General features: G+C 44.8%; 1 protein-coding gene across 1 annotated transcript in view; it reads left to right on the top strand.

Moving 5' to 3' along the window:
- The first annotated feature begins 3,485 nt into the window (after positions 1-3,485).
- The window catches only part of TCP1 (t-complex 1), a 223,144-nt gene continuing 211,607 nt past the window's right edge, over positions 3,486-15,022 (top strand). The window contains exon 1 of the mRNA XM_069606819.1: positions 3,486-3,872. Coding sequence (XP_069462920.1) covers positions 3,800-3,872 — 73 coding nt within the window. The 5' untranslated portion in view covers positions 3,486-3,799. The remainder of the gene's footprint in view (positions 3,873-15,022) is intronic.

A 15,022-nucleotide genomic window follows, 5' to 3' on the forward strand; every position in this document is an offset into this window, starting at 1 on the left:
TAGTAAACCAACACATACCAAACCAATACAATATATATACAAATACAAATGAGTCTAAAGCGTTAGATGCACGAAATGTGTAGTCCACCTAGAAGGGAAGGAAAACAGGCAGAGCAAAATAATGCTTAGACCCAGTCTGACTTCAGAGGCACCTAACTAAAAGGAAGTCCGAGCCCTACGAAGAGTGGAGCCTTGTGCTCAAAAGTACCTGCACACGCTGGTGCCAACGGGCAAAAAGGGGAGTCTCTTCGAGGGAATCAGGCAGTTCAGTTTAGTGCACAAATTAAGAAGAACAGAGTTCCGCGACCCAAGGGCAGCCTCCACTGTGGGCAGAAGCAGAGCGTGAGTACGGAAAGGCGTGCTGTTTTGACACAGCGGAGAAAAGCTATGGGCTCCTGCAGGAGGGCGACCAGTTCCTAGCTATGCTACTCACCGGTCCCCGATGCAAGCAGACCCAGGCTTCTCCGCGTCAGTTTCAGTGCTGGCAGGTTCAGGAGAGCAGGGGACGTCTCGTCGTCGTGTAGATTCTGCAGCAGCAGAGTTGAGTTAAAGATGTCCCAAACGAAGTGAACCCGCACAGTTTGTTACCACAGCAGGGCAACGGAGCGGCCGTGTGTATCTCAGCCAAATGTACACTACTCACTTCAGACCTGGGAACGCCAAGTGTACGAATCGTGTGAGAGTGACAAGGACTAGAAATACAACACAACCTGGCGGCGGTTACAGAGCAAGACTCCTGTGTAGGCTGGTCAGTCTTCTGGATGGCCCAGAGACACTTCCGAAGGCTTACGTGCAGGAGATGGTGAAGATGCCGAGAATAGCTGTTCCCGCTATTCCAAGGGTCGAAGTACCAGTACAGGCCTTCTGGTTTGATCAGAGGTAAAAAGGGTTTCACAAGGCGACAGCAGTGCAGAGGAGCAGTCCTTCAGTGGGTCACCAGCGATTCCTCGGTTCAGCCTTGTGGTTGCAGGATACTTGGCTCCTGTATTCCTTCGTTCGTGAGAACTCAGGAGATCGACATGGTAGTGGCGTTTCCAGCCCCCTCTTATCCACGGTTCCCTTCGCGCCAAAACGGAGGGGACCCAATGGGAGATCTGCTCACAAAACACTCACACCATACGTGGACCTATCACGGACCACGGTGGTCCCAGACATTCACGATACACTAGGCTCTCTGGCAACCAGGATGTGTATTGGGACCAGACATCCCAGCCCACATCCTGGAGGCACACACAAGGCCTGTAGAAGCCCGCGAAAGCATCTGTTTTTCGCGGGAAAGTACATGCCCAAATAAGGAAGGCCCCGGGTCGGCTTGACCTGGGAAAGGTGAAGGGGGCAAGACGGTCAGCGGGCAGGACAAAGAGCCTCGTGGTCTGGCCATTTTGGGAGCCAGGCCACCATTTTGGGCTAAGCGCGAGAAACGTGCTTAAACGCCAAAAGGAGCTCAAAAACACAAAGAAACGATCGCTGCGACCAGTCTCGTCCGTGATTCCCTTGTACTGTTCATTAACAATCCAAAGAGAGTATCTAGGGCCTGTAGAAGACTAGAGACCCAAGACAGCAGTAATTTAGCTTACAGTGCCCTCTTGTGTCATGTTGCGCGAAAGCTGCAACACGATAAAAGAACTACGGAAAACAACGTTTCCTGGTACTGACTGTGTTAAGGGCATGTCAGTTTCCCCATATGAATGGAGCGAAAGCCCAGAGGAGTGCGGCAGAAGGCTGCACTTCGCTGGCAAAGTCTAGATCACGGTGAAAACAACAGCAAAATGTTTAGGGGTTGCCACATGGAAGGAAAATTACCCACAATTAAGAAATCTTTCCTAACACTTAACATCCCTAGATCTGCCCACATTTCAGAAACTAGGAAGAACCTCAACTGGCTCTCTGTCACCCAAAGGATCTCCCTGAAAGCTTTGGCCCTCACCTACAAATACGTAAACAATCAGGCCCCTACATATCTAGCCTCCCGATTTACTCAGCACATATCTTCGCGAGTACTCAGATCCGCACAAACTCAAAGCATTGTGATTCCTAGATATAAGCTCCAAACAGCTGGTGGTGCCAGCTTTCCAGTCCTGGCAGGTAAGCTCTGGAACACCTTACCACTCACCATCAGAAATCTACCCACCTTCAACCTATTCAAACTCAAAGCTAAGCTCTGGTTAGCTACCTCACACTAACAACTAACCTTTGGTCCTGTGCGTCCCGGCTGGGACCCTGTATTACATTGCTCTTGTACATTACTTCTCTTCGTCGATCCTTTGATATATGTAATATCTACTGTAACTCTTTCACAACTGTTATGACTACTGTGATCATATGTCATTTCTGTAACGCGTGATTAATTAAACCAGGTAAATTCCCAAACTTTTCTTCTCGGGGGATCAGAACTCAAAGGGAATTCATTCAAAGAAGAAATAACAGAGAGTGAGTCTGATTACCCCTCTTTCCGTTGCCCTAATGTGTCAGCGTAACGCTCACAGACTAGACACAGCCCATCTTACTACTATGTCGACATCTATCTGTAATACCCTCATGATTTAACTGTGGGATTCATATACAAAGCATTTTGTGTCTGTTTGCACCCCCGTATTCCATGAGTACTTTTGTACCTTGTTTAGTCATAGTGAAACAAAGTTTTTAAAACTATGTCTTGTTCAATTGTTTAATTGTGTCATGTTGTTTGTAGGGCATTTGTCGCCCCCTGCTTTTATCCACACAAATATTAAAAGTGAATTTATTTTTTCTAATTAAGTGCCTGCATTGGGTTCATGATGTCCTATAGAAGTAAGATGGGCTGTGTCTAGTCTGTGAGCGTTATGCTGACACATTAGGGCAACGGAAAGAGGGGTAATCAGACTCACTCTCTGTTAATACACGTCACTGAGCCTCGCATAGCTCTCAACTCACACGCTTTTGGCGGGTGTCACCCGCCTTGTAAAGCGCCGACTCACCCGCCAAGCCTCCTGCACGCCCATTCATTTCAATGGGCTCTCACACCGCCAAAAACAAAATCGGGCGTTTTCACCCGCCTTTCCTACACAAATGGTTGAGAGCTAATACCTTAACAAACCTCTATGAAAGAGCTAGTCAATTTTACCAACCTCTCCAATCTCACACCTACCCTTCGATTTACTTTCCCCACCTGGTTTTGTTCCACTCAGTACCCTGTAAAAATTTCCACTCAGTACCTTGTAAAAATTGCCACCGGTGATTAAACCAAGCAATAAAATACATAAATAAATAAATAAATCTAGAGATGTGAATGGATTGCTTTCAATTCTCGCAATACTTCGCATGAAACCCATGTTTTTTTGGCATCTAACTTTAATACATACAGTGGCCAAGAGTGCATTGTGTTCTTCTTGACTTAAGATTGCATGAGTAATATTTAGTGACATACTGGGTTTTCCGAAAGTTTTCCTTTGGGAATGTTTGGGATTACATGGGACTGAAGAGTAGACACAGACTATCGCGGCAGCCATCGCAGTGACTGTTTCATTCTGCGATGGCCGCCGCCACATGTAAACTAAGGCCGTTTTCAAGGCATACAGCAACGGTTACTAGGCGACACACTTTGGGAGTCAGAGACAACCCGGAAAAAGGAATGACCCGCATGTGTTCCAAGCCTCGCTCACACATACCGTTCTCACTTTTGTAAAGCAATTGATTGGTCTGGAGAGGAAAAAAAAATCTGTTCTTTTCGTCACTTCCTTCTCAAGCGTCCTGTCTAAGATTGAACGCGTGCTGAGTCTACCCTTTTGTCGGCTCTTCCTTTCTCTTTGAACGATCTGAGATGGCGGCCATGGATGGGCCTCTGGCTGTGCTTGGCGAGCGTACCTCCGGGGAGGCAGTTCGCAGCCAGAACGGTAAATCGGAATAGTGGGCGAATGATAAGAATGGGTCCGTTAGAGGTGCCGGTTTAACATTCGGGACCTTTATCAGGCGCTGCCTCAACGCCATTGAGCTGGCCGCAGGGGCGGGGTTTTTTGTTACTCCGAGATGGGAGAGAAGCCTTTCCTAAAGCCGCATTAAAGTGTTCTGTGTTAGTGCAGAAACCTTTATTTGCTCAAAAGCTGCTAGGTTCTGTAAAGGCTTCCTTCAAAACAGTACCTTATAAACATGAAACGCACACATCAGCCCCTTCCCACGGATCCAAGCAACATCGTTGTGTGTTCTTTCACATCGGACGGGAGGGAGCTGAAGCGCACACCTGCTTTTTTTTTTTTTAGGCTGAGGTGAGGGGACCCTTCTCTGAAACGAGCAGTGTGAAAGGGTGTTGTATGTTAGCTCATTATGTATGCATGTGTGCAAGGAGTCTGTAATGTGTGAATGGGTGTATGAGGGGCTGGGTATTGTGGTAAGTGAATTCTGGCGGATTTAGGGTGGGATGTGTGGTAGGTAGGAGGGGAACTGTAATTGTTTATTTATAATGCGCTTAATACCCAGAGGTTTCTAAGCGAAGACCCAGGGATCGAACCCACCGTGTCCTTTTGCTTCCAAGGTAAGCGCGTTGTCGCTGAGTTATCTTCCAGAGACGAAAGGGAATGGGATATGTGGGCTCCCAGTCCCAGCCAGACAACCCATGGTGTAGAACAGACGGGGTTGAGCCCCACATTTGCCCCGTTTCTAAAGTGTCCCACCCATAACTCCCCCTAAATGTAGGTTTCGTTGCACTTGAGTCTTGACATCTATCCGGGCGGCTAGAGCTGCTAGGTGCAGTTTACCACGTTCTTCAAAATCAGCTGATGGTTCTAGAAGACTTATACCATCAATGTATCTACCTTTCCCTTTGCGCTCCCTCTCGCTCCATAAGATCACAGTAGCCTGTTAATTGTGGGAAATCCCTGATGACTTAGAAACCACCTATATTTTTGTAGTTGGTTTATACTAAAACTTTTCACAATTAAACATGCATAAAAATAAACCATTACATAATCCTAACTTTAAAACACAATTATATAGTAACATATGTTTTCTGAGCCGTCCGCACTATGAGTGTATCGCTTGCAAGTGCTACCGCCTGCACACTGCAGCAAAGGCCTTTCCTCCTCACCATTCCCTTTTATGGTCCCGTTGATGGCGTTACCACTGATCATAGCTCCTGATAACCACATGTTCAAGGCGACGGGCATGTGGAGAAAGCATTGAAGGGGATAATCCAAATTTAGAGGACAACCGGACAAAATCTGAATTGCCCGATTAAGATTTAATACGTTTGACGCCCTATTTCACAATTCTTTCCAAAAGTTGCGCACATTTTCAACTTTAGACCGCACTGACCATTGAGGAGTCAGAAGTATATAATGTGTGGACGTCAAGGTTTTGTCCTTTTTCTCAACATATTTCTTTACATACGTGACCTTATTACCGCAGATAAAAAAAAATGATACAGCGTTTTTCAAATGAGAAAATCAACGTGCTCTGTGCATAATAAAAACTAAGAATAAACGCGTTCACATAAGTTAAAAGGTACAAACTTATTGTTGTGACGAAATGCCATTTTGGTGAGGGCTGGGTAACTTTATTATTGCATACAATTATATTGGTAGTTCTATTTCCGTAAGGGGGTATGCTATTCAGACCCCTGCCCTTTCTTAAAAACTCCACGCCAAAATTATAGTACAAACGTGCTTGCTTGCATAGCCTCCTGACACCCTCAACCCATCTGAGCAACAGCACAACGCAGATTCAAAGGACATATGCATTCCAGAGAGCAGGCGGATGTAGCTTTTTAACTGTCTGCACTTATGATACACATTTATAATTGGTTAACTCTGTCAGAGTGGCAGAACATTAAACTGTAAACAGCCATGCCTAGTGTGGCATGGTGTTTGCTGGGATTGCACAATTCTACAGCAATTTGATGTACAAATGTGAACTATGTAAACACGGCTGGTGTGGAGACAGATGGGTGAGATGCTTAATACATAACTTGCATGTGGGCAAATGTCCAGGATGCTGCCTTTTTATTCTCCTGCAGGAAGGGCACCACCTTATTCCAGGGAGTTGGTGCTTCAAATTAACCACTGTCATGACATAAAGGCAGGTTAGCTCCAGGGACCTGAACACCAGAGTCTCTTTTAAGTCAGCATGTATAGGAAATGGGCCGAATTGGTGTCTCTAGTAAAGAGGAAGGCTGAGAGGGGTTACACCATCTTGGTTTTTGTTAGGGCTCTTTACCTGTGTCGGAAGGCAAAGGGTGCATGTTACAATAGCCTCGATTGTACCCCTTAAAACAGGCTTGCTTTTGACCAATGTCAAGTGACATTTTGCCTTGTTAGTGAGGGGAATTCCTCCACTGTCCCCTTCTTCTTTCTTTGAGTCATCTTCGGACCTTCAAGGTAAGGATTTGCTGGTCCCCTGGGAGTACTGTCTATTCCAAAGTTCTCTGCCAGGGAGGCAAAAAAAGGAGGCATCCAAGGCAGAAGAAAACTGTCCCCTAGCTCTCCCCAGGGGACAGTGAAGATGAACTGCTGCAGACTAAGGCCTCTGGCTGGCTACACTTGAGCCGTGGCCCATCAGTTCGCTGAAGTTTAAGGACGGACACCCTGGTGGTACCAGCCATCTTCCTGAAGTGAGAACCTAGAACTGAATGCCGACCCTAGATTTGCCTCTGCAGCAACCCAGAAGTAGCTTAGAATTCAGTTTTATTTTGAGGCTTCAAGTGGGAATCGACTGCGCTTAATGCACTTCGATTTGCCACAAGACCCACTGTGCTGCTTTTAGGCACGCTGCACCAGCTTCGAGTCACCCAGATGCTGGCTGGACCTATTGAAGTGAACTTGCGACCCAATCACAGGTTTCCATCGTAGGAGCAATGGACTCTAGTACTGACTCGACTGCTGCAAGCCATCAACTCTCCTGTCTCGCTCCTGACTGCTGCCCAGTGATGGGAGCCACCATCTCGAACGCTAAGTCGACCCAAAGGGAGCCCACACCTCTGAGGCCTGAATGTACACTGTTGAGCAAGATGAGATTTAACAGTATGTGAAGAGAACCTGTTCCCCACCTCCTCTGGTCCACTTTTGGGTAGAGGTTTTCTTTTTTAAGCCACCGGTTACCTTTTTTTTGCAGAACTTTGGCATTTGCAGGAATCCTTTCCTGAATGTCCGTGCATATCAACCCAGTGTCCTTTCACATCAAATTCTGCTTTCTGTCTGTCTTTTTAAAAGTTGTTTTTTATTTTCCCCCTTCAAATTTTTTTTTTTTATATAAAGAACTTGATGCAAGGACCCACATTCATCAGATATGAAGTATGCTTACAGCCACTTGATTTATAAGACCTTGTTAATTGCAGCTGCAATCCACCAACTGTCTGTAGAATCACACTGATAGAATCTAAACAATGCAAAGCTTGACTTATAAGATCAGATCCCACGAGGATGTGTTTTGGATGGAGAGGAGCAGGTACCTGGTGGGAATGGCCATAGGGATTGGCTTGGCCAAGGGTGGTCAATAAGTGGGTAAACACCTATAAACTGTGTCCCTCCTCGCATTCAATCTACTTATTTGTACTCCATTGCAATAGTTTTAGTTTATAGATTGCGCTTAAGTGCCACATAATGGCCAAAACAAAAAATTGGATTGCTTCTTGAAAATACAAATTGCACTCTTCTCTGAACGTTATTTGTGCCCAAATCTTATTTAAATCCTGGTGTAAGATAACTCTATCATTGAATCATCAGTCCTTTTTTCATCCTGTATGAGCTTGGATTTTAACACAAGAAGGAATGTTCAGTCACTTTTGTAAATGTTGTTTTTTAGGTTCCACTTTTGGTTTAAATACTCAAAATCAATAGGCAACCAATTTCTCGTGCCACATATGTGAAAAGCACTCCCATTAAAATCCAAACTTGTATACCAGATGAAACAAAGGGAGTTTTAACCTGTTATGTAGATATTAAATGAGTGTCATATGGGACATCTTCACGTTTTTCAACACTGGAGTAGTATATCTTGTGGAAGCTGTGGCTGCTCATGCACTGGTCGGAACACCAGTACACATGAGGGCTTTAGTCGGCTTAAAGGGTCAGATATGAATGTTTGTTGCTAATTTGTCTTTGCAAATATTGGCCTGATTTGAGGGACTGAAACGCATATACTTTATGCGTGTCTGGTGCAATTAGTGTGTAACTCTGTGCTCTGGTGAATTTCCCACATTTCATTTTGTTCTTTTGAGCTGGCGGATTCTTGAGCTTGTTGAGCATTTATATAGCTCCCTGTATATCATTGGTATGATCCCAAAGTGCTTGTGGGTTGAACGCCCTTGGTGACCGCAGTCCAGGTCATTCGAGAAAGTAGGATAGTATAGGGTGCTTGGGTGCACTCAGTATGTGTGATTGCCTGATGGTAGCTCCATCCCAACGTTAGGTGGGGGATAGTGAGAGATCAGTCGAATGCATTCTGGCAGCATTAGGCCTGTGTGGGAGGTTTGTGCTAGGCCGAATTGTGTATTTTTTTTTTTTTTCTTCTTCGTGGGGTATAGCTGCCTTCTAACAGGATGTTGAGGTGCTCATGGAGTTATTGTTCGTATGTGTGCAGCTAGGCCGAAATTGATAGAGGGGTATAGCTGCACTCTGTTGTGTGTTATTGTAAAATCGAGAGTGAGCATAGCGGTAGGAGAGGCAAGTGTCTGGAATGGATGATTTACTCTTAGAGCGCCTTGTTCCTGGATTACATTCTGGACGAGCTGGTAGTGGTGGCCCTCTGGTTTTGCGGTAGCGTCACTGAGGAAGATTCACAGGTAGTTGTTTCGCTCAGAGGGTCATTATTCATAGGCTCAGCACATAGTCTTTGGAGCCCATTTTTGGGTCTGGTTGTAGTTTATGGTGAGTTGCAGGGTTGGTCTAGGGAGGATATTTGGTTGTAGGACATGAGATATCTCACACAGACTTGGTCACACTGAGGCAGTGATGCTATAGGACAGGCTGGACATTTCAGTCGGCTGCGACAGTAGTCGGTCGGCTGTGAATTTTCCAGAGTAATGTCGTCGGAAGTCATGAATCATGTCTGTGGGTTTCACTGGCCCTACATGGTTTCCGGAAAGAGCCAGGTTTTTAGAGATTTATAAAAGGCCATGTAATCTTGGGGTGTCGAATGTGCGGAAGGAGTGAGTTCGAGTCGGAGCCAAAGCTGAGAAGGCGGACCTTCCAATCTTGGATGAATTGGGAGCTGAATCGCTAGTAGGAGGGCAGTGTTTGACCTCAAGGTGCGAGATGGGAGGTAGGTTAAGCTGTGTTGGTATGTGCACTGCTCGGAGGGCAATGCACAGGATTTTGAAGGTGGCCCTTCGTCCAACGGGGAGCCAGTGAAGGGAGCGGGAAGGTGTGGTCCCAGAGCAAGAAGTCTAGCGGCAGCCTTTTGGGCTCTTTTTTTTAAAAACATTTTTTATTTGCATTTTATGAACAACCAGAAACGTGTGCAACACTTCCCTCCCCGTCCGCTCCCCTTCTGTTAGTGACTTTTTATTGACAGTTCAACATAACCGCTCCTCCACTATCCCCCACCCTCTCCATCCACAAAACTCCACCCACTCCCAAAGTTGCCTAAACTTAACCAACAGTATACCCCCGCACCCCAAATCCCAAAACGATCTGTCTGCCAGTAGGCACAGCAGCCTAGCGTGAACATTCACAGTTCAGTTAGAATCACAGAGGGCGCAGGTCATTAAGCCTTTTGGGCTCTTTGAAGTTTAATTTGGTATGCCGGTGCACCCAGGTATAAGGAGTTGAGATAGTCCATTCTCGACATCACAATGGACATAATAGCGGCGAGTCTGTTGGGATAGGTGAGATAGGGGGAGATGTGTCTCAGGAGTTTTAGGTGGGAGAGACCGGATTTTGATACATTGTTGATCTTCTGGGAGAGAGTTAAGCCTGAGTCTATAGTACAGCCAGGGTTTTCGTCTATATTGGAGGGGGTGGGGGGGTGCCAAGGGAAGGGGGCCATGGGAGAGATTGTTGGAAAAGGGCAGTGTTGTCGCACACCATGATTTCAGTTTTATTTGGGTTGCACTAACAGAAAATGTAATGGCGGTACTGTTGGAACCTTTCTTGGAACCAATTAAGCAAGATAGCCAGGAGAACACTCTCCTTTCCTACATTTATACAAACATGGTCAATGTGGTGTTGAGATGGTTCTTGTGCTTATGATTGGTTGGCTACTAAATTGGGGATCTAATTGTCACGGTGAGGCGATGCCTCAGTACGCTGATTCAAACAGTTTATTTTCACTGTCAGTATTTTGAAAAAAAGTGGCCCCATTTCAGGGATGTAGTGAGGGAGAATTGCTAGACTTTCAACCATGCACATGAAACGTTCTGTCGAATCGTTGGAATTGCCACTGACGTGGAGTATAATCCTCTCCACCAGGAGAATGCAGGAGGTAGAATTACGGCTGGTGGTAAATGCATTACCATAAGTTTTATTTATTACTATCAGTGATGCTAGGTTGCCTTCCGTAATATGTCTATTCACTCCCATGAATAGAATGGACCCTCACTTCAGCATTCTCACTGGGATGGCCGTATGTTGCTGACTGTCTTCCCTAATGTGGCATCAGATATCTTTCGGTGTGTGTGAGTAATCGGAAGGTGAAATGGAGATCATGAACATGTATGGTACCTCCCCTTTTTTTAAAGCTCTGATTCCATCATAGGGTCCTAGTCGGTGGACATTTTCTAGGATCACTGAAAAAATACTGAAAATCAATTGATTCTCAGGGTTCGGTTCAACTGCATAGGCTTGTAAAGCTGCTAGGGAGTAGAGCTCATAGAACAGACGAGGTTGCTGAAAGCACCAAGTGACTACATCTCGGTGGTAGCTGTCGCTGTGCTACAGCACTCCAGCAATTCTGCATTTCCTCAGCCATGTCGATAGGGCAGCGCAGAAAAGCAGTGGGACGGAAGCTTTGGGTCAGCCAGGCGAATGCATGAATGTGGTTCTTATCTCCCATGCTTGCCATCTTTGTGCCCCTATGAGGAGAGCAGCTTTGTTAAGAATCGTATGTTTTTCGTTCGTCTCCATTTCATGATCCCACATTTCCAATATGCATTCTTTTAACTAGTGTGCCAAAAAATGTCCTTCATCCTAGTGTTCACTGTGGATCAAAATGGCACTATCGCTGCCCAATGTCCCATTTCCCCACATCCTCTCCAACAATGTGACACTTGTTCTTCAGTTAACTACATAGAAAGTGGCATCCATGTTACCTCCTAGTTCTCACGGACGACATGGGCAGGCAACTCCTTATGCTCACGGAATCAGTTTTAATTGTGTTGTGCTACACTTTTTTATGTGGTACACTAATGCGCGTTCAGAGGAGTAGCTCAGCTGAGTGAGCTGTCACGCTGTGGTGCCCTGCTCCCTGGCGTTTTTCCTCAGCAGTTCGTAGCTCCGTGAACTGCATCAAGCAACGTGTGGACGTTGGACTCAGGCCCGCACCCTTGCTGACTTTGGGTAGGCGTGCCGCGTTAGGCCGCTTTACTGCAAGATATTAATTGGCGTGCCGCCAAGCTCTGATTGTTGTATTGTTTCCTTTTGCAGCCCGCCCCTTTGCTGCTGGTTCCTCCCCTGAACTCCAGCTGACTCCTTAACTTCATCACGCGTGCGCGTTCAGAGGAGTGGTTCAGCTGAGTTGAGCCCTCGGCTGAGTGGAGCTGTCTCGCTGTCTAGCTCTCTAGTGAGCTGCGAGCTACTCTGCTCTATTTCCATCTGCTCTGTTTGTAACATCGAGCAAGCTCCATTTTTTTTTTCTTTCCCCAAGATGCAATCCAGGCTTCCATCTTTAAAAGCAGGTATGCCCGCCACGTTAATACCAGGTGGGATTACATCTTCTGTAAATGTCATATCAACTGCACCCAGAACAAAACAAACTAGAGCATTTTGCTCTAAACCTGTAATGGAACATGGCGGATAAAATAGCAGACTTGGTCCTGGGCTGCCTTTTATTTCGGACATTCGTCACTTTTTCCCTAATGCAATGGCTGGCAAAAAACTCATCTTGTGCGTCCCATCCCTGCTTGTGATCGCCACCCTTTTGCTAAAATTGGAAGTGTATTCCCGAGCCATGTTGTTTCTAACACTTTAAGTGGAAAAGCAGCCACCAACATTTCTGTGCATTCTGCTGGGTGTAAACCGAATTTCCATATTTCGGTGTCTGATAGCATATGTTTGAATAATATGCCGGCATCTGCTCCCGCTGAGGTGGAGAGCAGCCCGGAGCGTAGCTCGAGCTCTGATGTAGCCTTAATTGACCTAAGCTTGAGCCAATCGGGCTTCTCGCCCCATTTACGTCCTGATGGCCTCCCACAAAATCTTTCACATTCACCGATTTTCAGATATTGACATAGACTGCTCGGCAATTGATGTCTTATCCCGCACCGACTCCGCGTCATCCCTCCTTCCTCTCCAGTAGCATTGTGCACCAGAGGGAATGGGGACGTCGATAAGAATGAAATTAACACAAATCTTACCTCCATGAATATTGTATTACAAACTTTACTCAAATTGTTTGAATCTGTCATTGACAAATTCCAGGTTCAAACTCACCAACTTGATAAAATAATAGCATGGCAGAATGACGCAACTGCTCTATTACAACAAAGAATCTCTGAACCACCCATGATTGCTTCTGTACCGATACCCACTGTCTCAATATCACTATCTAAATTGCAACCACTCATAGAAACTCCTGTAGTGACCTCGTCCTTGCCTGTGAATTCTGTTATAAGGCCTGTTGTGCCACTGATTTCAGGCATTATTAAATCCGTGCCTGTCCATCTAGTGAGGTGGTAATCAAGGAGAACAATCCCAAAACTCCAAATAAAGCAATAACTTTGTCTATTAAGACTCCTTTTACAATATTTACCAAAAATTCCCGAAAAAATAACGCATGTGTTGCAGAGAATTTTAGTAAAAAGCAGAAGAACCTTCAAATGGTAGAGTCATCTGCAACAAAGTTTTTTGAAACATCTTAAACTTTCCTTGATGAGTGCACAAATTGCCTCTACTGCTGTGACAAAAAAATATCTTCAAATAGCCAAGCTCCGTGTGGCTTCCAACATTTAGACTGGTATTAAATCTATACCATTTTACGCCCCGCTTGATGCACTGATGGAAGAAGTAGAGGGTGTTAATTCCATCACTGAACCCTCACCCAAAGCATGCAGTGCGACTAGAAATGTTGACAAGCATGTGGGTAGTACTGCGGCCCGCCTGATCACTGAATCTCATCGATTGGAAATCAGACGAGCCGTAGATGCTCACATGGATATTCAGCATGCAATTGAGTCAAAATCTAAGCTTGCCCAGAAGGTTACAGCCCCCAATGCAGTTCTCACCCTTGTGTTTCAAAATCAAGCTGTGCAAGTACCTACTTCCAGTCTGCCAATTGTTCATCAGCCCTCCACTGTAACAGAAGTCCAAACCAAAGAAGTTTCTTTCCATCAGTCGAAATAAGAATCTTCACAAGAAAAGAAGCGTTCGCTATTAGCAGAACTTACTCCTGAAATTTTAGTTATTACATGTTGCCTTACACAATGTACCTAAACAAGTGACTTGCATTACTCCTGCTCCTATTTCAACAGACAAAATTATAGTACCCAAATTTACAAATCAAAAACGTTTGGCCAACTATGCACTGATTTTGTCATGTCCTGTTCCTAGTGCACAATATGCACTGAATCGTATGTCATTATTGTACATCTTCTCCGATGTACCACAACTGGAAGATATTAGTTCTGAGGACATCGAATTAGTTGAATTTTGCAATCAAGCAACTTCTCATGTAGTGAGAATCTGGATGAATTCCAGAGTCATTCAGAACATTATCTGGTTGGCCAAAAAACCAACTTTTTGATTTGGGCTTTGATTGATCAGTGGATGTGGATCTGAAGAGTGAGCCGGTAATGCATCACCCACAATCCACCTAAACATGCATAAAAATATGTCCCAGACTGTGAGTCTCCCAGTTTACAGATCAACTGTATAATTGACAATAACTAGTCTTACCTGCTTCCTCTCTAGCATTATCATTACTTAGTTAGAATTCAAGAGGTCACTCTCATTTACTAAATAACAATCACAGCAGTCTTGATAATTTCCATCTTGTAATGCTTCAAGAGTCTTGGCTTGCGTCCTGCCCTATTTGGGATAACCATGAGGTACATATTATCCCTGCTAAAACGAGCCTTTGTGGGAGTCCTTCAGCTGGTCTACTTATAGCAATACGAGCAGACCCTAATTTTTCTCTCCCTCCATGGGCTTCTCCAAATTCATTTATTCAAATGGCTCGTTTACAAATGAGTACCAGCATTTATGCCATTATAAATGTATACTGGAATCCGGTGGGAATTACGGATGAAGCCTTCCTTAAAGATCTAAGTGAAGTTCTCAATTTAATTACCATGGACTCTGATGTGGAAAAGTTTTTGATTGCAAGTGATTTGAATCTTGACTGTGTATCCAACAGTCCCAAAAACAGTTCAAATAGTGAGTAAATGGCTCCAATTTGTGAAACTTCACAATTTATACAGACTTAATGGAGCGTTTCAATCTGATATCGCCACCGGTGTGACTTAGCAACGAGGCTCTTCCTCCTCTTATCGATTATGTGTATACTAATGCCAATTTCCTTATCTTAAATTTAAGATAAGTTCCACTATGAGCGATCATAAACGATTAATGGCAAAATGGTTACATCAGAGTGGTCCACTAATATCAAGAGATAAATATCCCCAAGGGCCGCTTATCTTAAATAATGCGGGGAACAGACTATGATGGACAGTAAAATCATTGACTAACTTTCATTCTTGTATGAATAGTAAATCTGCCAAAATATGCTTAAGTGACGGATTTAACAACATTGTTTATTCAGACATGAGGCAGGCCTTTCAAACGTCTTCGACCCTCTCCACGCGTAAATATGGTATCAGATTCTCCGAAATTGCATATGTTTGATATTGAACTAAACTCTCAAAGGTTGTATAGAAAGCAAAAATGCGAGGCCATGAATCTTC

Source organism: Ambystoma mexicanum, chromosome 4p, assembly GCF_040938575.1.
Source record: "Ambystoma mexicanum isolate Mex_15411 chromosome 4p, UKY_AmexF1_1, whole genome shotgun sequence".
Taxonomy (NCBI): domain Eukaryota; kingdom Metazoa; phylum Chordata; class Amphibia; order Caudata; family Ambystomatidae; genus Ambystoma; species Ambystoma mexicanum.